This window comes from Cynoglossus semilaevis, chromosome 1 (genome assembly GCF_000523025.1).
Source record: "Cynoglossus semilaevis isolate Cse_v1.0 chromosome 1, Cse_v1.0, whole genome shotgun sequence".
Taxonomy (NCBI): domain Eukaryota; kingdom Metazoa; phylum Chordata; class Actinopteri; order Pleuronectiformes; family Cynoglossidae; genus Cynoglossus; species Cynoglossus semilaevis.
Window position 1 is genome coordinate 30,878,508 of NC_024307.1, and position 27,046 is coordinate 30,905,553.

Below are 27,046 nucleotides of genomic sequence, written 5' to 3' on the forward strand. Positions count from 1 at the left end.
AAATTCTTCAGTGGTGGCTTAGTGATTAAGGAAGCGGAGGTTTCAGGTTCGAGTCCACCAGCTCCCAAGTTACCAATGAGGGGCTCTGAACATGGCACTGTTCCCCGGGCGCTTAAAGTGTTCACTTTGGTGATGGGTTAAAAGCAGAGGTCACAGTTCATTTTGTGTGAGGTGGTGTGCTGTGTCACAATGACACACTTTCCTTTCCTCCTTTGAGTTTCTTTGAATTACATGTAGCTCACCCTGCTGTGACAGCCACGGCTGTACTGCATGGTAGCCTTGGTAATCAGAGCTGCCAAACAAAAGACTGTGTTTGCATTACTTAGGATAAGCATTCTCACGTCACCTCCTCTTTTGCATAACCAGATGGTGGCATTGTGTTCTACTGAAAAAATTAAAAAAAAATGAGGCTTCATTAACATCAGCTCTGAACTTGATCTGTTGTTGTTCTTCAGGTTCTGTTGAGATACCACAAGATCATTTTTGTCTCTTTTTCTAAGCATGTGCACAAAACTGCCCTTTATTACACGTCATCTGGAGGCAGGCACGTCCAGGTATTTCTGGCTGAGACTACAGGCGGAGACTGCCTCGTTTGTCTTTTTATACTTCTGTTTTACATGCATTTGTCCACGTATCCCACAGAGCTGGCGCTCCCAACTCTGACTGGTTTACCAAATGCCAGCCCCAGGGGGGGCCTTTCCTGCCCTGTGGTGCCTCAGATGGCAACACGGACAAATCTGAGCTTAAAGGCACTGACTTTCACCAGGCCCCACAGAGCTATGAGAGGAGGTGTGACATTTACTATTTTTCTATTTCCTCCAGGAGGGAAAATGTTTGCTATGGTAACTGGTGCAGGACAAGAAAGTCATTGTGAATTTGTTAAAAAGTGTTAGCAGGAGACAGAGGAAGCATTAGTTAGAGTGTCGGTTTTACAAAGTTAGTATTTCAACTACTTTTTGAACACCTGATTTTACAGAAAAGAAAAACTCTAAAGCTTGTCTCTCTGTCAGTGTTTTGATAATTTACTGTAACTGTTGCTGTACTCTTTTTGGATCAATTTAAATTTGAAATGCTTACAATCTTTAGCTGAGGTTCAATGAGAGGGCCGTAGGGTGTATTTTTCAGATTTTGGGCTGTGATAAAAGGTAGGATGAGTCATTAGATCCTGTCTGTTTTGAGTTCTGTTAGGCTCTCAGTGTGTTATTAAGGAATTAGCTTTATTTGCTCAAAAATATTAAAAACATGCACCGAGAGAACAACATCTTCAATATGTCAGGAAGAAGGAAATGATGAGTCAGCAAAAGATTAAATGAGCTCATTATTGGTCATAGTCTTACCAAGAGATATTAGAATTCTTGGAACCCATTAAATATTAATATCAAATATAAAGCCAGCCTCCATATCCAATGGTTATTTTTAATGGAAAAAAAACTTAAAATACTGATGCAATACTGAAGGAGGGGTACTGCTTCAGTTTTTAATTTGACCTTAACTATTCCCTAATTCCCAATCCGTAAGAGGCCAAGGTATCCTGGAGGAATTGAACATTAGTATGGCGGAGCCTCTGGTGGCAGATACCAAGGTGGGATCTGCTTCCAGCAACGTCTTGGCAGACACAAGATCAGGTGCACTGTGGGACAGGTGTCTAAAAATAGCAGCCTGTAAGAAGAAGGCGTGCCAATAAGCGCCCAGCTCTTTCCAATGCTGAGGGTTGCCCGGTTATAGCGTCGTTTCTGGGCGGACTTTAGACCTTCCACCTAAAACAGGAGGAAAAAAAGGACGTTGACTTTGGAGCCACAAACATTGTCAGCCTGGAGATCAGACTATTATTAGCCCCAAGAGTGGAAGATTGATCTTGTGGAAATAAAATCAAATCAATAAACACATGGTCTATTCTTGGACTTTATGGCCTGTATGCAGTAGAGACATTGTACACCATTGTACAATCTATGTATATATGTGTATATGTGTGTATATATACAGTATGTCTGTATATATGCGTGTGTATATATATATATGTATATATACTGTGTATATATATGTGATCGTTATGACATTTTATGACAGTATTCTTCTTACTCTATGACCTACTATGACTATATCTTTTAGTATTTATTATTACTTGTGTTTTTCTGTATTTTGTATGTTTACTGTAGCTTGATTGTTGACTGACTGACTCGAATTGTAAGTCGCTTTGGATGAAAGCGTCTGCTAAATGTATCGTAATAATGTAATGTAATAACAATATACACAGACTTACCGTACAAACAGAATGACTCTCAGTGTACATATAAACAATTTTATCAACCAAACATCGACCTTCTAAAAACCATGTGATTTGGTGGTTCTTCTTAGAACTGCCTGGGTAACAGTAATGGGAGTGAGAATGACCGACACACCTTCCCTCTCACTGAGCCACTTTGAATCTCTGCCCTCCTGCCTCAGGACTGTCTGCTGGTTTGGCTGGTCGCAGCATCCCGCCATCAATGTTCATGCCAACAGAACAGCTGCAGGTGTCATTCTGAGATTCACTTTGCCAGGCTGTACGTCACAGGCTGCCTGCCTGTGTGTGTGTGTGTGTGTGTCGGTGTGTGTGTTTAGTTTGGGGGAGCAGCAGGTGAATGAGCAGAGTGATTACAGAACTCAGTGGGAGTAGGCGGGTCTTTGGCCGGGCTGAGTGGAGATGGAAGAACTCTGCTTAGGTGCATGCTGGGAAATTATCAGCAGCAGTGACCTGTGCTGTAGTGTCCCACAACCTCTGCATCAATCACACTCAAGGTGGCACACAGACGCAGGTGAGAGGCCTCATACTGTGTATTTATAAATGTCTCTGTGACTTTGACAAGAGTTACTTCAGGTTTTTTTTTATCACATGACCCAATTAACCAACTGTGTGATAGTTTGAGAAAAACAACTTTTGACGTTTCTTACCGCCTCTCCTTCCTGTCCTGCTGTTCCATTCATGGGCGGTGTCACCTCCACTTCTACACTGGAGCTGTTGGGAAGATTCTTATCTGTGGAACGTTAGAAAACATTAATTAGGATGAAAACAGAAGCTGTCGATGCTCCAAATAGACGTGAAAGCATCAGATGCTGTGACGTGCACAGAGGTGGAAGACAACAGCTATTTCCCCTCTGTGTTGAGCATCTCTCATGTGACTGCTTTACTACCAGAAGCATCATTTTCTTCAGGGTAGGACACAGAATTTTGCCTCATCATCTTCACAGTTCCAGAAGAAGTTAAAACACCCATATTTAATTAACAGAGACAAGAATTGACTGAGCCACAAACTAACACAACATCAGAAATCAGTTCAATAAAAGCAGTATATGTGGGAAAATATCATTGCTATTTGAATAAATATATCTATTTTATATCTGTCCTACATTTCTTTTAACATCATAATAAAATTAAAAAAAACCTACATTTCTTTTAACATCATAATAAATTTTTTTTTAATTTTATCATGATGTTACAACAATGCACAACATGAATGCATCACTACATGAGATGATAAGGAAGCACTTGAAGGCATCCTTCTGTATGTGAAAGCCACCATTATCTCACCGCCACATCACTTCCCGAGTGCAGCTTTGACTTCATTAATTTTAGGCCAGACTAACTCAACAGCTCTTATTAAAACACAAAGAGCTAAAAGCCACGTAATCAGATGATAACACTATAATTGCTGTGGAAAAACTCTATCAATTCCAAAGTGTTGTGACATGATTAGGAAAATGCTTTCTTTGTGTGAAGTCACATAAGAAAATTAAAAAAAAGAAAATCATCATTTTAACAGAACCAGGTGAAACTCTACTCACACAAACATGGCCTGGGTCTCAGACATGTGAAGACTAAAATACATTTGGATTAAGATGCTAATATGTTAATGCAATGCTGTTAGCATAATTGCACCTTGTTGTTAAACATCTATGTTTTCCTTTGATTCTGCTTCCATGAGGGCGCGGTGCCCATGAAAGCCCGTCCTCTGGCCTCCTGATCGTCTTTTGCTCTTTCAAGTGAATATCACACATAAATAACACATGTCAGCATCTGAGATTGGTTTAAATGCCGCTTGAAGATTACACTAGATTTGGCAGTTATCAATAATGTCATGTTTGTTTAACGTGGGACGTGCAGCTAATTAACTTGTGAGTGGACAGAGATCTGTTAATGGAAGAAATATAAAACCAGGTCAGGCAGACGTGCAGTTTAAGAGACACATCTTTGTGAAAAATCCCATCATAAAGTAATATGTTACACATTTAAATGTGCCACAAAGGTGGCCATAATGCAATTCTAAGACAGAAAATACCACCATATTGTAGCTTAAAAATTTATTCTTAAAATAGACTGTGTGTTTTTTAATTGTAATGTATTCACGGCATTTTCACAGAGGTGTACAGCCACAGAGATAAGTGGTTGTTTGGCACTGTGTGGTCATGAGGGAGAATAGCATCATCTTGGCTTTCCTGCTGGTATAAATAACTGCTGACTCCGTTTTTTTCCTCCTGAGATGTTCATTTCTGAAAACTTTGTTTCAAAAGCTTTTTTCTTTTTTTTTACTCCTCTGATCATACTTCAAAAAGTTTTCATTGTACGAGATAAAAAACATTTAAATCAGAGTTTCAAGAATAGATTCAGGTAAAAAACAAACTAATCTCGTACAAGAAACTCAACCCATGGACTATAGTATTGGTTCCCAATCTTTTCTGCAGCACCCCCTGTCTGTAGACAGGACTATTGTCAAGCATCCTCACGTATATTCATTTTCTATGCTCTACCACCACCAGCAATAATGTCCCTAAGGGGCCCGCCCTTCGCTTTAGGAACCACTAGACTATGTTACAGGTGCAACACTCTACACTGAAGGAACCATTTTTATTGTTTTACCACCAAATACAATTCAGAGCAACAAAGTAATTTTCACCTTCTAAATAAAGACAATATGAATTTAATAAAAGTACACATCTCAATTTGAAGAGTATCATGACACCATGTTGTTTTGCTATTAAAAAAAGGACACTGAAATTATCATTGCGAGCAGCAGATGGCTCAGGAACCACAGGTTGCAGACCCCTGGACAAGAACATTGAAACTCCATAAAATATATTAACTTGTATTTGCTCTTAGCCTTGTACACTCTACTTTTTATTAACCGCGCTAACTCTATCAGGAAGCTATAAACTATTCTGCCACAGAGCATTAATGTCAATTTGAAATCATCACCTGAACGGCTTGCCACTCCGTTGGCCTTTTCACTATCCTCCACTTGGCATTTCTTTTTAGCGATCTTGTGAAGGATGGACGCTTTCTCTCGAAATTTGCCTGCAAAAGAAATGACACAAAGGTAAAAGATGAGCCCAGCACCGCACATTTTTGAACTTCACACAAAGCCTCTTGGTCTCATCCGAGTCAGCGCTCCTCTGTCACCTTTGACCTCCAACGAGTCGCATTTCAGATACACATTTCAAACACGGCAGTAGTGTACACCAGAGTGCCACTGAAACAAAATCAACAGTCAATATAGCATAGCATATCATATGCTGATGACCCTGCAATGTCCTGGTCCTCGGTGGAGGTGACGCCTCCCGGAGGTTACAGAGACTCCTGCTCTTATTTACTTCATTACCTTACAATCTAAAGGGGACGTCGGAAGCTGGGATTAGGCTGATGAAGAAAATGGGGGACAGCAAAAATAATTATTACAGTGGTATAATGTCTACCGCTCTATTGCAACAAAATATAAAGTGCTTCCATTGACGCTAACATAATCAATAACCCTCTCAGTCGTATACACACGACCAGTGACTTTAATGCTGTCACGCAGGAGAGTGAAATAAAAGCAGCTGTCGATGCAGTGCCACGACCTTGTGGCTTACATAAGCCTTGTGGCCTTCTGACATCACAAACAACAGCTCAAGGCACTTCTGACTGTGTCGTAATGACTTTGAATGACTGGCTGGTAGCACCTTTTAAATCAGGGTTTTCCTCAAAATGTCAAACTCACGGAGATACTACAATATGGCCAACACCTGTCGTGTGTAGTTTTATATTTTCTATTTAAAATAAAGTGTGTTGTTTTTCATGTTAAATGCATCATTGCAGTTCTGCACCCGTATCAAATTCCACCCACTTCCTGTGCGTGTCAGTCTGTGCCTTGTCCAGCTCAAACCACCGCAATCAATTCAATAGATTTTTTTTCCCTTCGTTTTAAGAGGGCATGGCTGATTTGTCAGTGCTTGACACACTGATGCATCAATAACGCACTCTACCCAGCCATGTCAACACTGTCTGTGACCTTCCGGCAGATTCATTAGCCACACAAGTCACTACTGGCCTTCCTCTTGTGTTTCCGGCGCCTCCTCTCTCTCCCTTTCACGCCATCTTTTTCTAACTTTCTTTTACAAACAGTTTTGTTCTCCCACTTTGTCTTTTTGTCATTTGGAATATTTTTATCCAACACTGTATCATGCTCAACACGACGCACAAGAAAACTTTCCACATTTCACAAACGCCACCGCCATCACACATTCCTCGCCTTGACATAACTCACCTTAGGTGGCCACTGACGGGTGGTTGTGTGCTGTTATTAGTGTGAAATTGAGTGAGATTGTGACAAATGTGGGTGGGCGATATGGGCAGTCAAGCGGCAGAGTTTGGCCTCGTCTTTTTGGCATCGTTAGATGTGAAAGAACGGCAAAACATTCCCATTGACGATAAAGAAAAAAAGAGGTTTTGCTCATTTTTTGCAATTAAAAAATAATAATAATAATAATATAAAGTGTTTTATATATATATATATATATATATAAAAACACAAACACGTGTATGTGTTTGAGCTGCAACGCACACGAACCACTGTTTTAAACTTTTGGTGCAAACTATTGGTTAAGGCAAAAAAGGAAAGTTTTATCATAGTGTAAAAAGTTCCCTGAGGTACAATAACCAACCGGATCAGAGGGGATAAAAACCCAAAATGGCTGCCTTCAAACAAATGTGTTAACATTAAGAAACAAATTGAGCTGGAGTTTTTCTCAGATGAGGTTCTATTTTTAGTTCACACAGTGCTGGAGGGGCCCATTTAAAGTGCGCACATAACCCAAATCACACAATTTACATAAAAATGAAGCAATTTCAGAGTCTTTAAAGACTAACTGGCCTGTGCGTCTGCAGTGTATTTGTTTGAAATAGCCCTTTCATTTTCCCTGTCAGCTCTGCTCGTTACAAAGCGACAGTGTGCATGAGTCACTCCCGTTTGCCAAATTCAGTAACGCCACACAAAAGTGTGCGCACTCGTTGCTGGAGCTAGTACAACCACCAAGTGAGTGCTGAGGCACGGGTGGCGTGTTTCTCAGCGACGCAGATGGACAACAGGACCGAAGAAATGAGAAACAATGAAAAAAAAACTGAAAAGAAAGACGTGTTCTTCGTGTTTTCTCAAGAGTGTCACGGTGAGGGAAGGAGATGGTGATGAATTTTAATCTTCGGCCATAATATTGTCGGTGTTTGTCAACCACGAGCACAAACCAATTATTGATCCATCATTAACTGATTAAAAGAATCAAAATCCATACAACACTGTGTACATGACATCTTTTGAAAAAAAAAATAATACAGATGTATTTAAAACATTGATGTAAAGAAATAAATGACATGGCCACCATGATTTGCACTTATGTCAGTGAAATCTCAGACAGACTGTCAACTAAAAAACAACGGTGTGGAAACTCTAGAGTCACAGGCAAACAAAATAAAACAGGACTGGAGGTGATGGAGACGGAGATGAAAACCAAGAGGGATGGCAGAAGCTGGCTCAAAGAATCAAATAGTGAAAACGTTCAGGCTTACCTTCCTCAGTCATTGAGTGATAATATTTTAGTTTCCCATAAGTCCCCAGCTCTACAACATCACAGCAAAAGACAGGGGTAAGGCAGCGGACACACAGAGAAAAAGGAAAAGAGTGAACATGGTAGAACAGGACCGGTCTGCTGGCTCCACACACACAGGCACCAACAGTGTGCCCCAGTCATCACTGCATAAGTGCAAAACATAGCAGCAAGGATTGAATTACAAATGAAACATTACAGGATTTCAGTGTGAATGAAGAGTATGCCATTGTTTAATACAATGACATATGGAGATGGTTTTTATGAGAATGAAAGAAACCACAAAAATAGAAAATAATGTGTTATGATCAGAGAAAAAAAAACAACAGAAATGTCAAGAGTAGGTTCACTGGGTCAACATGCAACAAAAGAATGAGTCCTCCTCTCCTCTGGACGCAAGTTTACTCAAAGACCGGATGACTTTATTCCACAATGAAACAAACCCAACTATTACTTTGATTTCCTTACTCAAGCACATTCACTGCAACAAACAAACAGTCAGCAACACGGCTATGATGAAGTAGCCCAGAATTCAAACCCACGGCAAAAAAAACAAGCACAAAGACACATCACAGACTAAACCGGACTATGTGACTTGCCTGCCCACGTGCCGATGCATGTGGGAAAGTAGATCACAGCGTGAGGCTGCTCTGCCCACTCTTCAGGGCGAATTCTGTTTTTAGCAAAGCTTTGTCCAAGAGCTTACTCTCTTGGACATACAGTATACCTGGCACGTCTGCTTCTCTGTATGTTATAATGAATAATTTGCAGGTGCAAAATACTGCAGAGTCTACACTTTTAAATATCAGTTTTTATCTTCAAAGAGGATGTTGGGAAATATGGCTTGCTAAAAACTAATAATTCATTTTTATTATTAAAAACTAATAATAAAAATGATTTGTCATTATAATTCCATCAGGAGGTTGGTTAATCAGGAGGAGGGGTGCATTAATTATGACAAATCTTACAGTTTTATTTTGAAAAATCTCAACAGCTCATCATAGTGTCTTTTTTCATCATGTCTGTCTTTACAAGTTCACATGCATTAATGCGCATATTTACAATATGTTATCAACCAGACGGTGATGCTGTGACTCTCATACCAATTGCGAGGTTTGGAAGCCAAAAAGGCCTGATCTGACGAGTTAATAAAATAATGATAAAAACCTTTCCACTCTCGCTCATCTGCTGCACTCCCAGACAAGTGCCTCAATCCTGTGTGATTAGGCCATTTTGTTTTTGAAGTGCACTGAGACTGTGAGGCCAGCCCCCAAGTCTGGCCACTCTGCCTGCAATTAACCCACAACACAATCAACTCCTACATTCACCTGAGGGCTGTCTGCAGCTAGGGAGAGAGAGGGAGAGAGAGAGAGAGAGAGAGACTTGTGGTTGTTTACCATGGGCCCTCTTGTCCTTGTTGCGTGACCTCTAAACCTCTGGTGGGCTGGGCAACACAGTGTGTGTGTGTGTGTGTGTGTGTGTGTGTGTTCATGTGTGTGCATGCCCGGCCTGTCTGCTGGGGGTTGTGGCGTCAGCCTCAGCTGTGGCAAAAAAAGCTTTTAACATTGATCCTTTCACCCGTCGAGCATAGGTCGACTGTGTGTGATGTGTGATGTGTGTGTTGGTGCACACCTAAATAACATGAAGGTGTTATTATATACCAGAGCAAAATAAAGGAGATGTGGTGTCAAAGCAGTATCTGATTAGTAAAGAGTGATGTTACTAAGGCACGCCTCCAACAGATGAGCCGTGCATTTTCAACAGACGTCGACTTCAAAGCTCAATATCAGGCAAAATCATTGACAATTAATAAAAAAGGGACCGAGATGACAATCAGTGGAGCTGGGGAAATTTATTTTCTTTTAGTGAAGCTAAATCTGCCATTGGATCTGATCCTATTAAGCTGATTGGTCACTTACTATTACCCTAATTTTAATAGTTAACAAACTTTAATTATGTTTCATTACTGTGTGTAATAAATTCAAAAGAAGCGAGACGTTTTTTTATGACCCTGACCATTTTAACGTGATATGTACTAACCATCATGCAGTGTGCTGAAAAACCACAGCAGCCGGGTCAATGTCATTATATAGAAACTATATTTCCACTGCAGAAGGAGTGGGAGGTCAGGAACAGGGAGCGTGTTATTGAGCCATGTGATCAATGGGCGCTGGGTCACAGACAGTGCTGCTGGCAGGGGCAGCATTAGGACGGGGCAAACTGGACATGCTGGCCATAATAATTGATTTCCATCAGAATGGCTGGATATTAAATAATTAAATGTCAGATGACGGAGAGCTCAAACTGTTATGTAATGAAAGCTTACTTTCCCTCCTTTGTTGCATTGTTTATTTATACAGTGGTGTAGCATTTGCTTCCTAAGAGGTATTGATTTCAATGTTAACATCGATGATTAACCGCACAAACTGGGTCCCAATGTTTTCTTGTTCTAAAATCTGCCATTCTTGCATGTTGCAAGAAATACAGACCAACTAAAGGGAATCACCACTTACTTCCAAATGTGACACCCAGTGAGCCGAGGCCAGATTAATTTATTGAATGGAATTCTTTCGATGTTTGGAGAGTTTCTCGTCTCAAACACAAGACAACTGTCAGTTTGTTGGTTATGACCTCGTTTGAGGGAGTATAAAAGACGGACAATAGCAACTATCCAGAACCAGTCCAGAATCAGTCCATAAAGTGCCTATAGCGAGACACCAGAGAGTCAATATTCTTGCCTCTTAAATCGAGAAGGTCTGAGCCAATGACTGAGTCGAAGGCAGTCTGACTTCTGAGTGCTGTTTCTGGAGACTTGTTCCAGTCATGCACTAAAAAACCCAGACTATAGATTGTGAGCAACTCTGACTGTCTCCTTTCACAGTCCTTTTAAGAGACGTTGTCTCTAACTTCATGTTGATGGAAGAAAGTCAGGCGGGCACTTGTCCTTGGAACTAACTATCGCATTATTACAATGTTCTAAGTCAGTGGTTCTCAAACTTTTTCTCCTCTGTACCACCTGAGAAAACAGTGATCTCTCTGAGTACCACCATGATGTCCAACATTAGAATACAGCAGCAGAGGCCTTCACTGTTAGCTTCCACCACAGGAGAGATGTTTAGAAAGATGTTTAGAAAGATGTTTATGTTTAAATGTTGTATTAATTGTGCATGGTATGTTTCAGATTTATTCAATTGAAAATGTAAATGTTAAAATATGAATTTTCCCCATGTACCACTAGAGCGCGCTCCACAGTACCACAGTTTGAGAACCACTGTTCTAAGTAAACAAAGAAAAAGAGCTGCTTTTTTAAAACTATATGTACTTCAAATGTATTATCCAGTGCTTGAACATTTTTCCAAAACTCTCAAAATGTACAGTACATGGGTGTTTACTTACAAAATTGGTTATTGGAACGTTTGCCATTTTCACCGTTGGTAAAGACAGGCTTCTCCGTGTCGTAACTAACGATCAGAATTTGATGTGGCCAAGAGAATATCAGTAAACATAAGGCTTATGTGAATGGTGTCATTTCCTTAATGGCCACAAGTCGGTACAGTGAGTTTAACCATCATTAAAAGAACAGTAGAGTCGACCATTACTCAGGAACAATGCTTGGTCACAAGCACAGAAACCTAAAAGGTTGTTTTATAAATATATATACATTTGGAGAAACATCACTTGTGTTTCCTTCCACTGCAGTTTTTACCTCTGCTTTAACAAAGCACAGAAAATAACATCTTTTATGACGTACACGTACAAAGTAGACACCTGAAGACACAGAGCTGCACGACAGGGTTAAGACAAAAACCAAAACACTCATTCTGGGCCTCTGCCTGGGTCAAACACAAAGCTTAGCACAGAAGCAGATCATAAGAGGAGAGAGAGGATGAGGGGAGATGGACAAAAAAACAATGCAGAGATGGTCACAGAGGGTTTCCGGGGAGGAAAACATCCACAAAAGAGAAATGCCATATTTGAAGGAGTCTGCAGGGATGGACAGTACAGAGTTGACAGCACAGCACAGCGGCGCTTGGGACATGTATACATAGGGGACACGTAGGGCAAAAGAGAGTTGCCTCCAGGCCGTTGGAGAGAGAACGAACAGATATTGAGGGAGAAAAAGGGAGGGAGACACAGATATTTTAGGAATAACTCACCAGAGTCAGCAAATTCTGAGGTGACAGTAGAAGGAAGAGAGATAGACAGAAAGAGAAAAAAGATAAATCCAGGTGATATTCAGTCTGAGATGGTACATGTAGGCATAGGAATTAGGCATTGGAAATGAGAAAACTGCATGAAATGTATGGGGAATTCTAGCCAGTATGGTTAGCCCAATATTTGGAATACACATCAATTGTGAGCAAGTTTAATATTTCATAATGGATTTTTCTTTGCATGAAGTTTGAGATATGCATTTAAATAAATTGCTGTGACCTCGGGTTTAACCTCAAAGTTCTTATGAAAGGATTATTCCAGTCTGCATGTAAAGCTAACTGTGATTTCACATCCACCACATACAAAAATCTAAGCTAACATAATGAGCATGTAGTCAACCTAGTATCCACGGCAGTCATCTTTCCCTGGATGGGAACATTTTAAAATAATTCCATTTGTTTTAGAGAGAGAGAGAGTGAGAGAGAGAGACGTCCATGCTTACGAACGCACTCCTGTTTGATATGCACCGACGCTGGTCACTCCAGTTAAATCATGTAGACCTAGAGGGTTAGTACTGTAATCACAGCTTATCTGCTCTGTGGCTATCCAAAGCCCTGGATGTCTTTGGTCAGAACTGAGGAGTGTTTTATGCTTAAAAAAAACACAGACCAAAAAAGACACACACACGCAGACTTCCCAGCACTCGGAAAGCAATTCAAACTTTACAACGGCCTGCGCAAGGACTTTATTTTGAGAAACGCTCTATGAAAAATGTATAGGTGGAGTCCTGCCAGTTCCCTGTGGACCCACTGAGCATCACTTAAAGCCTGAGAGCATGCAAGGACAAGCAGCACAGCCTCCATCTTTGATGGATGCACCTGCTCATCTCTCTCTCTCTTTCTGTACAGTCAGATGACAAAGTGCTTCTCTGCATTAATACCAGTAAATGTGAGTCGGGGCAAATGTGAGATGCAGCTGCTAATCTCTGCAGAGAAGAACATTCAGAGTAATTCAATTTATTTCTTTACTTTCAAATAATTTGAATCCAACCAGGTATGTGTGACTTACATGAGTGTCACTGCTGAATGTTCATTGTTTCACCTTGCCAAATATCATTAGTTCTTTTATGCACTAATTATTTCTAGGGTGTCTAAATTAACACCATAATGGATCGCGAGGGACTGTAAATTGCAATTATTTTTGAGGACTATTTTTTGTTGAGATGCAGAGTAACAACTAAAATGATTTTTTTTAGCATATTTTTCACATTTTTATTACTCCGCAAATTGGATTAGTCACAAATAGAAACACGTGAAATCTTTTTCTTCTATATGATGAGTAAATATCACAGGTATTATAAAATACTATGTATCATATTTTATACTGTTGATTTATGCCATTTAATTCTAATTAATCCTGATTCAGTACTAAGAATTAATCATGATTAATTGCATTTATTCTGACTAAAACTTTTCCATCATTTGAAAGCCCTTATTGTTGCACTAATTATAATTATATTCTAATTTGAGCTGACATTTAAGATCACAGATTAACAAAACCTGAAACCTTTTTCCTCCAGCATGTACCGTCCGATCTATTGTATTTTTAATGACATCACATAGTTACTAAATATTATTGAATCCCATAAACTGTTCATGCTACATGTCTGTAGGCCAAGTTAGGTCATAAAAGAAGACGGAGTGTTCACAATGCTGTCGTACATTTACCAGCAGCCATACTGACTTCTACTATTCCCATTTACATTTAATCAAAGCGATGAAAGGACAAACGCAGATGGGACGCCTCGCGTCTGCCTATGACAATGAGCGGATACGCGTTAATGGGCACTTTAAGGCCCCGTCTTGGTACGGCTTATTAATCTTTCCTGAAATGACTCATTCTAGGTTCGGCTTTCGTGGAATGTGAAGACGCGTAGACAAAAACTGAAATGAATCCTTACGTTGACTAACACACTCACATCCAACCCCTAACAGGAAATATAAAGACACGCTGTTGGTGGGTATGAATGGCCTTTGCACCTTGCTCCTGTGGTGGTATTGGATTCTAAACATACTGGGGCTGATGTTCTAAAGCAAAGAATATCGAGTAAAATATAGGACACACAGACCCATGTACATCTACTGCACTCTGACTCTCCTGGTATACCAGCTTACTTGTCCTCTTCTCTGAGAGCTGAGATTGTGTAAGCTTCCCTTTAACTGAGCTCACAGGCCTTCGATTTGGATTAAAGAGGAAATCAAGTGTATGGGGAATAAACAAATGTTTTCTACCCGTCGATAGTATTGTAATTGGTGCACGGGGGGAAAACCTCGGGGCCACTTGTACAAGGATGTTACCACTTGTTAAAGATTTTCTGGTACTTCTCAAGGTTTGTGTGTAGTGTTGCACTCCTGCCTACACCTCCATTCAAACACAGAAACATCTGTGCTGTACAATGGAAGGCGATGAAGACTTCAAGAGTTACATTGGCCTTTGTCACATTTTTTTTAACCGTCTTACCTTCACTCAAAGGGTCTAATGTGTGAATCATGAGCTGGAAGATGCTGTTTCTCATCAAGCTGTTGTGCAGGGAGGCGGAGCTGCCCCCCCTCTGCAGCCGTGGCCTTGTCTGGAAAAAGAGATAAGAGTGTGTGTGTGAAAACAGAGCAAATGATAGAGTAAATTACCGTAATAATTCTAGCATAAACATATCTTTAAATCTGGCTAATGACCAGGATTACTTTATTATATGTATATAAATTACATTACTGCAAAAAAATGTTGTTTCTTGACCACTTTGTTCATGCAGGTTCCTCCATCTTCACCTGTATCCCATGTCCGTCTGTGCATGAACCCTAAACATCTGAACAGAGTAACACCAAAGATGCTCAGCCTTTGATGTGTTGACAAAGGCTTTGACAGTTTTCCCAATCCAGCCCGTTGAAGGTCACTCTTTAAGTTGCAGATGAACCTGGGATCTGTGGGTAATTAGGCAGCATCATGAGTGGCAGCTGTTTGGAGTGTTTTAGTCTTTGGTTGCCCACAGGGAAACGTAGACACAGGAACTGTCCCGGGCTAATAGTTGGGGGGTTTGAGTAAGGTCTCAGCGGAGCAAGGACAGCAAAAATCTTTCAGTTATTTTGTTTTTACTGTCTCCATTTGCACCTTATCTTTTGTGAAAGTGCAGTGGTTTACAAAATAATAAACAGCCCAGAAAACAGAGAGCTGTGCTCTGCAAGCAGAAAGACTTAAGGTTAGCGATAACATGCACATCCTGTTGGCAGTACAGTAGGAGAAACACAACTCGGCTATTACATCTACATAGAAACGGGGACAAACACTGAAGCAGACAGAGGAAGTGTCAGTCAGACAGGACCTACCGACAACTTGCCGTCATCCTCTGGTGCCCCGGGACTTGTCTTCTCCTCCAACACAGAGGGAAGGAGGAGTAAGAGTAGGGAGAGAAAGAAAAAGAGAAAACAGGACATAGATGTGAAGCATACCACACAGGACCAGACAGATAAAATGAAAAAAAATAAAATAATGGAGACTTAATGACAAACTTTAAGAGATGAACAGTGAAAACTGTTACAGGGACAAAGACTCAAGAGACACGACTTTTTCCAACTACCACCTCGGTCACAACCCTAGTGACATAAGAATGATCATTCAAAATTATAGCGGATGTACAAGGAAATTCTTACCACCACGCATAAATGTTCATCATCAAAATGAAAACAACACAGCAAGAGAAGCTGGAAAGCAAATAAAAACGATATATGAAATCTNNNNTATATATATATATATATATACTATGTAAAGTAGTAACCTCTAGTTTCATATTACAGGTCTTTAGATAATGTGCCTTTTATGTCTGTGGTTTTAGTTGGTTGACTTTAAAAAATGAAGGTACCATGATTGTTTGTTTTATCTCATTTGATTAATTATTTGATTTGCCTTTTAATTAACACTTACTGTAGGTTTTATCGTCTGCTATGCTTCTATAGTAAAAACCCAAACTCTGAGCCTTTGGGGTCAAAGTGACTCCATCCTCTAACACTGTTCTCGACAGGCCTCTTTCTTAGTCATGTGTGCTACTGTAACGGTCTATCTCTGAAACAAAGGCCTTTCACCAACCCTCTGACTGAGTTGCGTTCACTTTATCTGCAGCAACACGAGGGTGTGTGAGAGTGCATCAAAGCTTTACTTCGCTGCCTATGCGGCGTTCTTCCTGAAACGTGTATAGTGTTCATGTCGAGGGAAATAATAATATTTTATAAAACGTTCCTTAAACTAAAGGAGGCATCATCGCGGGGTAAATACGTACATTCAGACGGCCAGATTTGGGCTTTTTGAGTGATTCATCTGGTGGAGAATGATTGCACTGAATGTTAAATCTCCTGATAATGCAGGAAGTGGGAGTGTGGAGTTAACTCTGGTTCACGATGTGAATGCTTGTGTGGGAGTAAAAGTAATTCCCTGTAGACTTCTGGATTAAATATTAATAACAAAAGACTTAATGTTAGGACTTCACACCCCGACTCGTCAGATCAAACCCTAGATAACTTGAAAGAACTTGTGTTACGTGGATTCTTTTTTTCTTTTTTTCACAAGAACAATCAGCTGTTACTGCTGTTGTGAATGTCACTAACCATTGTGTTCCACAGTCTTAACAACTAATAAATTAGCATATATTAGCAAGCTGCATAGCTGCTCAGACCATGAGTAATTAGCAGGAATTAATTAAGAAAAGGAACATTGCCCCCCCCCCCAAGCCTACCCCCGACAAAAAACAAAACAAAACAACAAAATAAAGCAAATTTAAATATTTCAGAAACAACTCTTCAGCTCTAAGCTCAAGCCCCATTTTAATATTACATTTAATGTCAAATTCTCTTTCCCACTGAGGTGGAAAAAGTTACATATTTGTCAACATCATTTGCCATGGCAAGTCAGTCAGGTAAGTGAGAAAGGGAGATTGTGACATGAAAAGATCACCCTATGGCTCATTTATTAAACCAGTGTTCAATATATGACTAATCGCACATGGGTGGTCCTGAGGATGTGTGTGTGTGTTGACTGACATCACTGTCCTCTCTCAGCTTTTATATAATGTCACATCAGCATCCTTCCTGGAAACGGATCAGCTCAAACAGATCAACGTCCCTCTGCAGCCGCCTGCATGTAACAACGCGTTAAGGAGAATTATCGAGCGTCAGTGTGACATCATGTGAAAACACTTCCGCTTTCACCTCTCAAATTGCCCCATGGCATAAACTGGGGGAGGGGGCGGGGATCAGAGCGCGCTGGTGGAACGCCGAGAGCAGAGCTGCGAGTCCCCGCTTTCCGACATCGGCAGGGGGATTATAATCTATCTCCCATGAAATCTGAGAAGACACAAAAGCAGTCTATTTCTGGAGATATTGGATTTGCATATTCTTTTATAACATCAAAGCCACATCGACTAAGGCGAATATTATATTCTATTTAAATATTTTACATTTTCTGGTCGTCAGTGATTGATGGATTAACTCGAGCGTAGCTGTGCTTGGCTCCTCAAATCCTCGGATTAGTCCTTAATATACCCTAGATGAATGATGAAACGCAGGGCCAACATTTCAACATTACATATGCTGGATGTACATATCACTTCCACCTCATTTCTTTTCAATTACAACGTATCATTGGGGGACACTGAGTCTCGTTGTCTCTCTAGGTGCAGCTATCATTACAGCGAACAGTGTCCTGTGAACTACTGAGAATTTAACAACGACTAAAAAAAGGCAATGTCATGTTCCAGCTACTGCTCAGCTGACTTCTGAGTATGAAAATGTCACGAGTTACATTTCAGGAATTTTTTGGTAGATTCAAAAAATAAATTGACAAGGACCACATTTGGAATTGTTGCTCAATTTCTGTGCTGATTAGCAGACATGTTATCTGTTATTCTATGCTAACTAGGCGAACAGTGGCTATGATAGAAGGCCTTTATGATTTCATCAAAAACAGCAAATACTGGGCTATTCTACAAAATGTGACCACAGCCAGTGGTCACATTTTGATTGACTGTCTTGTGGACTTGGTGACATAATCTGAAGAAAAGGGAAGATTCAAAGTTGACTAAAGATTCTTCATTCCTCATTATCTGTTTTCTTTATCAGTGACTTTCTTAATTACAGTTTGTCTTAAAACATATTTAAATTAGAAGAATATGTCAATTTTGTTTTATATCAAACCTTGTTAAGTCTTACACTACAACACTACACACACTACACTACAACAACATTGCTTTCAAAACTCTCTGCAGCGACCCCTTTGGTAGATAGGAACATTGTTTTTTCAAGTCAACACATTCTCAGCTATTGCTTCAAGATTTCACTTAACCTAAAATAAAATAATTTCTAAAAAAAAAATTAATTTGGTGGCACTTCATTTGGTGCTGTAATTGATAAGAGCATTGCAGCGTCCCATAAACATTAGGTTAGGTGAAACTGTCTAGCAGGAAGAGGCAGAAAGATTAAAACATAAAATCAATAGGAAGTGCAGGAAATCTGCAGCAAAACTTGAAAAATATTATTTTAATAATATTATTATTAGATATGGAGTATATGTTTATATACAGTATATAGACAATTTCTGTTAAAGTGTGTCCTGCAATCACTTGGTGTCATTTTTAAAATGAGACCCAAGCTAAAAAAAAAAAGACGTGGAAGAAAGGTTGCCAAATATTTAAAGCAGTCTTTAAAAATGATTTGAAATACTATCTAAAGTTGAAGTGAAGAAAAAAAAAAGAGATGAATTGAAAAGTACAGGCTTGAGAAGATGCATTGCTGACATGCCTGATATTGTGTAACATTGAACTTGTAGATGTTATTACTTCGCAAAAGTGTAAAAGGATGCACAGTGATCAGTCCAAATATAAAGATTTCCGCTCCAGACCACTGTCTGCACATGCTCACAGTCTCTCAGAGAATGACAGGGTGACCTTCCAGAATTGTCCATCCAGACTGAAGCTCATAATCTCTCTCTCTCTCTCTCTCTCTCTCTCTGTGCACGTTTGCTTTGCCTGAAGTTGATAATGATGATCTTCAAGGAAGGGAGGGGAAAATACGCACAACAAGTCATGAAGTCACCCACTTGCTAATTAGTAACCCCTCCATTTTTCTAACAAGCAGAACTAATTACAGGAGCTGCCACGACACTGATTTCCCACAAGGCCGTGCTCATCAGGACTAAGCCAAAATTGCTTCTTCTCACCCCCTCCACTGCGGAGAACCAATCAGATGCCTACATTTGGGAGGCAAACGGGAAAACAAAAACTGCTGTGTCACTTTTGCAAGCAAGCGTAATCACCAAGAGAGGAGCTGGTCCTACTGTCAGATGAGCTTATGTATTCATGGATTAGATCACACCTGCTTTAAAATCAAAGACACCAAAGAGTCAGGACTTTCATTGTTGTGATTAAACTTTTACTCCTTGGATCTGAATTTTAATGCTTATTTTTCTAAAAAGAAAAAAAGGGTGTCAAAATTGAATACAATGACTCAGCACAGGTACAGTGAGTACATTGAGGTACCATGTGTGGAGCTCCCTGACACTGAGTAAAACTGCAGGCTTCAGCAGTGCAGCTAATATTTGCGGGATTGTTTTATTGACGATGGTGTCAGGGGATTTGTAAATAAAACCCAAATAAAGGACAAAATTATTAAAGTGTCAGATTTGTTTTGCCATTAAATCCCATCAAACACAGATACGGTCACCACGACAGGTTGACTTTAAAATCGAAGCCATCATGACTTTATGCCACCTGGTGAACATTCGAAGCCATCATGACTTTATGCCACCTTTATGCCACCAGCTGCATTGCTGCACTATCACTGAAAGGTTAACTTCCTCTGAGGCAAAAAGCACAAACAGAAAACTCATCAGGAAAAGACAAAGTTGGACTGACTCCCAGGAACCATCCTGATGGACATACAGCGAGGACACAAAAATAAAAAGGCTTTTAAGGTCACCTTGGGATGTGACCAGGGTTGGGAGACAGCCATATGCTTTTTCCCCATTATCAGCGATGGACAGTCAAGCACTAATACACTTAGTAGAGAACACAGAGCCTTTCAGGAGATTTGCTAAGCTACAGAGCATTTTCTAATTAGTTCATTAGGAGGCTGTCTAATTGCAATTACTTCAATTTTAAGAGTTTCTCCTTTAAATCTGCCTTCACATTCTCTGTGGTTATGCAGTGTTGCGTCTCACTGGAGCGGGGAGATTTATACGCCAGATAACGCACATGCATTATTGCCCTAGATTCCACAGAAATAATGGTTACTTTATGACGGCGATGCAGTGAACAGAAAGGCTGATGCTGATGGTTTGAAAATTCCCACAAGGAAGGACTTATGGATGTACAGCCTGCCAGTCCTCATTCACGTCAACCACACACACACACACACACACACACGCACACATACTATGTTGCTGGCCTGTTTGTCATTTCATACACCCAGGAGATAGGGATCTCGGTGCCCTTCACATGATGCTTTTACAATGCAGTTACATTAGCTAATTTGACCCCGTGTTCAGAAATAGACTCTGATCAATGGGGCTTTCAGTTCCTTGCAAGTATCAACATTTCACCTTCAGGCTCTCCCTGTGAGCAAACACAAACACACTCCAACTTTTATCCTAATATTCATTTCTATTAACCCACACCACAATCAGCTTTATCACATTCTCACAATTGGATCCCGATAATGAAAATTAAAGCTTAAATTAAACTACAGCCCTGGGTTCGTCTGTCTCTGCATAAGGACAGGAATGAGGGCACGCTCTTTTAGGATGACCTTGGTTTTACCACAAATCTTGACTCCATCTCTTCTTTAATCTATTTTTGGCTGATGTGTTTTTTTAAAGATGAGGTTTAGTTTTCTTAGCATTCAGCCTATTGTTGACTTACTGGCTGCTTTTCGTATTTTTTTCACTTGAGCAATCTTAGAGATGTTTCGTTTGTGCTTGTTGAAAGAAAAAAGGGTTGAATAATATCACAGAAACGTGTAACAAGAAACAAAGAGAACGAAACGATGATTTCAAGAGACGAGGATTAGGATTTAAGACGGGCGGCTAGGGATGCTGTCCGTGGTGCTGAAGAGACATATGAATATATTTTCTTCTTTTTTTCTAAATGAGACTTTTACAACTGTTATTCCACAGAATAATTGAACAACAACAATGCTTTGACTGCCCATGAACAGAATACAACAAAGTTGATTCGTCCTTGCTCTGTGCATTTTTTAGTGCAAGTGCCATAAATCACTTATGGAGAGCATTGTTTTTTTTCGGAGCAGAATACATCATTCTTCTGATAATCACTCAACACAATTGCAGTTAAGTAACAGGCTGACCTTTGTTGCGTTAACAGCAGTGAGGAGGCAGTAAAGAGCCACTGTCCGCCCTGATAAGAAAGGACAATAAGTAACTGAGGACACCATGAAAACGCAGCCTTCAGTACCTAGGATGCAAATATGAAGTCCATTTGTTTAAGTCTCAGAAATGAATGGATTTTAATTACATCTGGATAATAGTGAGTCATGGGGATGAATAAAGATATGACCAGGGGGATTTACTAACTCTACAGTAAATCCACCCAGTGGTTTAGGTTTCTAAACACAACACAGAGAAATGCTTTCTGATGGTTTTTAACATTATCATTGGTTGACTTATTCAAAGATTGACAAAAAAAAGATTAATTACAACACCTGACAGTTCTCCATTTATCTTTGTTGGTAAGAACTACAACTAAAAGTGGTTATAAAACCTACATTTCTTTGGAGACTATGACTTCGGTGTTTTACTGCAACAATTAGTCAGTGAATTAATGAGAACAATACAATTATTGACCTCTTTTTATTTAATGCCTCATGATTTATGATGAATTATTTTTACTTTGATATTTAGGTTTGAAAACATCTCTGACAGGTTTCCAGAAATGATTTTTCTCATTAGACTGCAGTGTAACATACTGTGTCATGAACTGTATGTCACTGTGTCTTCTTTGTGTCTTCTTTACTATATTCAAATTTGACTTTCATAATCATTTCCTAATTCTTCCATTTCTTATTACTGTGTGACTGAGCATGAAGGACACTGGGATATATAATGTCATGTTCCTAAAAGTAAATGGAGGTTTCTTGTTACTTGTCTCCTCTGGGAATTTTAACTTGTAATGTCTTAAATGACTGCTAACTCAATTAAAACATCACCAAATCAATCAATGAGGAAACATGTTCGTTTCTCTATAATAATACAACTTCTTGCGGTTTCCCTTCATGCTGTTAGAGTCACTGGGTGTTTTGATTCCTTACTTATTATAGGCCCGCCTTATGTAAACCAAGAAATCCAACAACTCTGACTCATGCAGAGGAGGCTGATACTGCTGTTAATGAGGCAGCAGTTCACTTCGATGAGACGGGAAAATGATCATCAAGCCACCAGCGTCAAACAACTGTTTTCATCTGTGAACAGAAGGGGTATAGCATCAGGGCGGATGCTCAAATGTCCACATCCACAGGGCAGAAGCACACGCAGGCTGCTCCCTGCACAGGATCAGCTCCGTAACCGATCTTTGAAGCGCATCCTGACGGAAGATCTTGCCTCCGTGACGCTATTTATAGCTTGGTAATGCATCAGAGGTCACACCTTACATCTCAGCAGAACTAACATCTGCCTCGATGCCTCCTGGCTTATCCAACACTGATGACAGCAGGATGTAGCTGGATGCAGAATGTTACCTTCCAACACGTTCGTAAAGCTGCTGCTAAAACAGTTTTTGGTTGGCATATCACCGTGTTCAGAACAGGTGTGTGTGTCATATGGGCTCTGCGGAGGTGGGCTTGTCGCTCCTGTCTTTTCATAAAGCTACGTTGCACAAAGTGCTGCTTAATCTGATCTGTCTGAGCCAGATTTTTTTTTCTTTGTTTTTTTTTTTTTTTAAACGCAGCCAGTCAGTCCATCAGACAAACATCGAGAGGCCACAAGATAACAAGATAAACCTGGTCTGGCCTGGTGAGGTGGCCCTGAGGAAGGGGTGTACAGATGATGAAAGACCCCTCTGATGTCATGTAAAGCCAGATCAGGCCTGTGGTGCAGCAGCTAATAAATCTGATTTATACCATCACAGACCTTCTTCAAGGAATCGTAAGGCTGTGCTGTACGTCATTACAGCTGGGATGGGATTTATTCCCAGAAAGATTTTGCATTTAATTTTTTTTTTTTTTTTTTAAACGGCACTCCTGCATCTAGTGCTGCCTTGATTATTTAAGCCTGAGAGATGGCAATGACTCCTCTCTGACCTTGGACTGTGACTGTGCTGTCTGTGAGGCAGTCTGAATATATATATATATATATACGTGTGCGCATGCAACTTAAGGCTGTACATCGCCAGACTAAAGAGGATTAACTGTGAACGTGCAGCAATTAAAAGCTAACCACATTGTGTTGTACCACAAATATCTTACGTTTCAACACTGCGCACAAGAGTTAGTTAAGTGTGCCGAAATGCACATTAATCACAACAGTAGAGCTGACAGAGAAATTCCTATTGAGTACGTATATTTATTAATCCCTCTTCGACGTAAACCACTGACGGAGCTGTCACAAAACGCTGCCTAAACGGTAAATGCTAAAAACGTAAATGCACTGTCTGTGTCTAGACGGTCGAAATAGCAGAAGAAATGATCACGTTCATCCAGGTGTCACATTACCATCACTGCTCACTGGAGCCACAAATGACAAAAAAAAAGTTATTAAAAACCAGAGTCAGCGTTCAATTTCCAAAGACCAAAAAGTAAAAAAACGTATTTACCATATGTATAAAATCTGACCAGAAAGTCAAATTAGATTGGTTTTCTGGTTAGGTTTGATGTTGATTCAGGTAGTAAAGGCCAGAGTAACAATACATCTTCCTAGTGTATGCTATGTTTAAGGTGTATAGCATCATGATACATCTGAAGTTTTGAGTAAATAAAGAGGGAAAATAGTTGGTGCAGGAATATGACAGCTCATAGTGATACCATACTAATATTGTTACATCTCAAGCCTGAGGTAGAAACAAATCTACTGTATGACACCTCTGATCTGTTGAATGAGAAATACACTTCCTGGGAGCTGGGGAATCATATTCAAAACAAACAAAGACAAAGACATCTGCTTCTTTTTAAACAAGACACTTTGCAGTGGCAGAGAAAACACGACTGGAGGCGAGGTGGTGAGATTAAAGACGGGAGTCACCAACAGCTCAAAACAGCCTTCTAAATGGAGAACACTGCACTTCTTTATCATTTCAAGGCACAAACTGCTTGAAGCCTTGACCCAGACTTGACCTGGCAACCCACTGCCTACGCACAACAGGGTTGTCTCAATAGTACAGTGCACATTAATCTCCTCCCAGGATTAATTCTTTCCAGGGTTGTGGGGAGGAGTTAAAGAAAATCCCAGAAGTCATTGGGGAACGACAGGTTGCTCCTTGGAAAGTCAACCAGGTAATTAAGTTTATTTGCATTAGACCAGTGGTTCCCAGCAACCCCAGAGGTCACAGCAAGGCAAATACATTTTCATTCATTTTCATTTCAATTGTTGTTTATTTTTTCACTCAATAGAAAAAAATGCAACGATACGTAATTATTAAGGCTATCAAACAATTAGCTTTTTTTATTGGATTAATTACATCTTATCTGGGTTAGCTGATCACCATTAGCCCTGATTAATCTAGATCAGTCAACATTCCTCAATGTGATAAAAGCATAACAGCTAACACATTAATTTGGACAGCTCTGATCGCCTTATTTATGTTGTTAAGCCCGAACACTGATTTTTCTATTTACTTTGCTTTAAATAGAGCTCAATGAAGATTTGAAGAAAAAGATATGGAGCTAGACCGGGGGGTCGGGGGGAGACCGTAGTACAAGGAGTAACCACACACCCAAAAGAGCATTTAGAAGAATGTCAGTTACCACTGGGGAATCAAACCATAGATATTCCTGGTGTAAGGCAAGAAGGCCAACCACTCTACCACAGTGTTGCCAATATCTCTGGGCAATCTATTCAAATCAAACTGACTACATCTGCAGATGTCAGATGTAGTCAAAACAGTGATGTTGCTGCTGTTTGTCTGAAGCTCAAACATTTTCAAACACTGCCTGCTTTTTACGATCTGCTTCTCTGAGTGCTGCTTGGGATTCTTCAGTCGTCCCTAAAGACTCGTCAGTGAAGGTGACCCGGCTTTGCTGAAGAAACCACAGAGCTAAAATGAGCTTTTCAAACTTACGGCCAAAGTAAATATCACCTGGAGGCCGAAAAGGAAAATTTCTTGTCTTTGACCTCGTGTCTGCTCAAGTCAATTATAAAATATCAACATATCCTGAAATATACCAGTCCCCTAGGTATATGAGCTTGTTCTAGAAAGCTAGTGTAATGATGCTGTAATAATGTTGTGCTGCTTAGTTTCTTTGATTCTTTAGGGAACAGGAGAACCAATATTTTATCCCACTCAACTAATTGGATCTATTAATTTGATGTTATATATATCAGGTGCACCATGGGATACCTAACCAAAGAGCACGTGAGCAAGACCTAAATCTGCGATGTGGTTTGATTAATTTAACAATCTTCTGTGAAAAGTTTGTCTCAACCCACACACACACTCACACAAATACACCACACCCAACGCTCAAAGTACCCAGAATCCATTGCACCTCAAGGTCACCTGAGTCCTCTCTGGCACACAGCCTGTGTAATTCTCTTCTCTCTTTTTTTCCTTTTCCAAGACAAAGTAACTGCACAAACGGGAGCAGCAAGTCATTCATGTCAGGATTTTTTTTTCTCCAGCGATGAGTCATGTTATTTTTATCATTTGTTTTATAAATAGAGAAGTAAACGCCACTGAGGAGTTATTCTCCCTCAGCAGCGTGTATGCATCCTTTACGAACTCAGAATAAATCCGGGCTCAATGATGACTTCATTGAACTAACTCTTATTTATTATCATGTCGGACAGAAAAGTTCACACCGTGGATAATCCTGTCACCAATTTTAAACTGCGTGTAGCAGGTTTTGACCTCAAGTGTCATTGAACAGGTAAATGTTCTGTGAAGCAGTGTGATTATTCACTATTCATGGTGTGGGGCAAAAAAAATGCAAATAAGGAAATCAAGAGAGAGTAAAGCAGGACAAAAGTGATCATTACACTGTTAAATATGCTGTGTTGGTTAAACTATTTTTACATTTACACATTGCAGTTTGTTGGTCTTGAGAAGCATCACTGGAAGAAATATGATAGTACACTGGGCAGTTACAGTAAGTTGGTAAAAGTTACCAAGGATTCCCCACTGACAACCACAGGTTTAGTCTGTCAGCTGCTCTATGCTGAAACATCTGTGCACAAAAACTTCATTTGACAATTGTCAATGGGTTTCTGAGAAAAATTCATTTTGATTTTGAAAGCGTGTCTCCACGAGCAAAATGGATTCATTTTCCTTTTTCACTCAGCGGAACCAATCGTGAAATCGTTACAATGGCAAACCAGCTGCACGGAAAATGTGAAAGGATGTGTGTGTGTGTGTGTGTGTCTGTGCCAGAGGAGACAATGAGAAAAGGTCATTTATATTAGATAAAATGCAAAAGAAAAAGCAGTGCTCTGCTGCACTAGATGAATTGCATTTAAAGAGCAGATGGTGGTGGAGGGTGTGGGGAGAAAAGAAATGATGAGGAACCCAACTCACCTTGGGCTGCACTGCTACTTCCACCACTTGATTCTTTTTAATGCAGTTTTTGACGAAGCCCTCCAGTTTGCTGTTGCACTTCATGAAGATGACGTAGGCAGCGTAGCTGGACAGCAGCGTGATACTTTCCCACATGGAGATGATGTTGTCCAGGAAGAAGATGATGAGCATGATCAGATCCCGGATGTAGAAGGAGCGTGCACGGAGTCGAGGCCACCACGAGAAGTT

At 40.1% G+C, this 27,046-nt stretch overlaps 1 protein-coding gene across 1 annotated transcript in view; it reads right to left on the bottom strand.

Annotated features, from left to right (window-relative positions):
• The window catches only part of slc24a2 (solute carrier family 24 member 2), a 40,273-nt gene that overhangs the window by 5,513 nt on the left and 7,714 nt on the right, over nucleotides 1-27,046 (bottom strand). The window contains exons 4-10 of the mRNA XM_025057712.1: nucleotides 26,819-27,039; nucleotides 15,426-15,470; nucleotides 14,566-14,674; nucleotides 12,048-12,062; nucleotides 7,853-7,903; nucleotides 5,231-5,329; nucleotides 2,932-3,014 (exon numbers count right to left, since the gene is read on the bottom strand). Of these exons, the coding sequence (XP_024913480.1) occupies nucleotides 2,932-3,014; nucleotides 5,231-5,329; nucleotides 7,853-7,903; nucleotides 12,048-12,062; nucleotides 14,566-14,674; nucleotides 15,426-15,470; nucleotides 26,819-27,039 (623 nt within the window). The remainder of the gene's footprint in view (nucleotides 1-2,931; nucleotides 3,015-5,230; nucleotides 5,330-7,852; nucleotides 7,904-12,047; nucleotides 12,063-14,565; nucleotides 14,675-15,425; nucleotides 15,471-26,818; nucleotides 27,040-27,046) is intronic.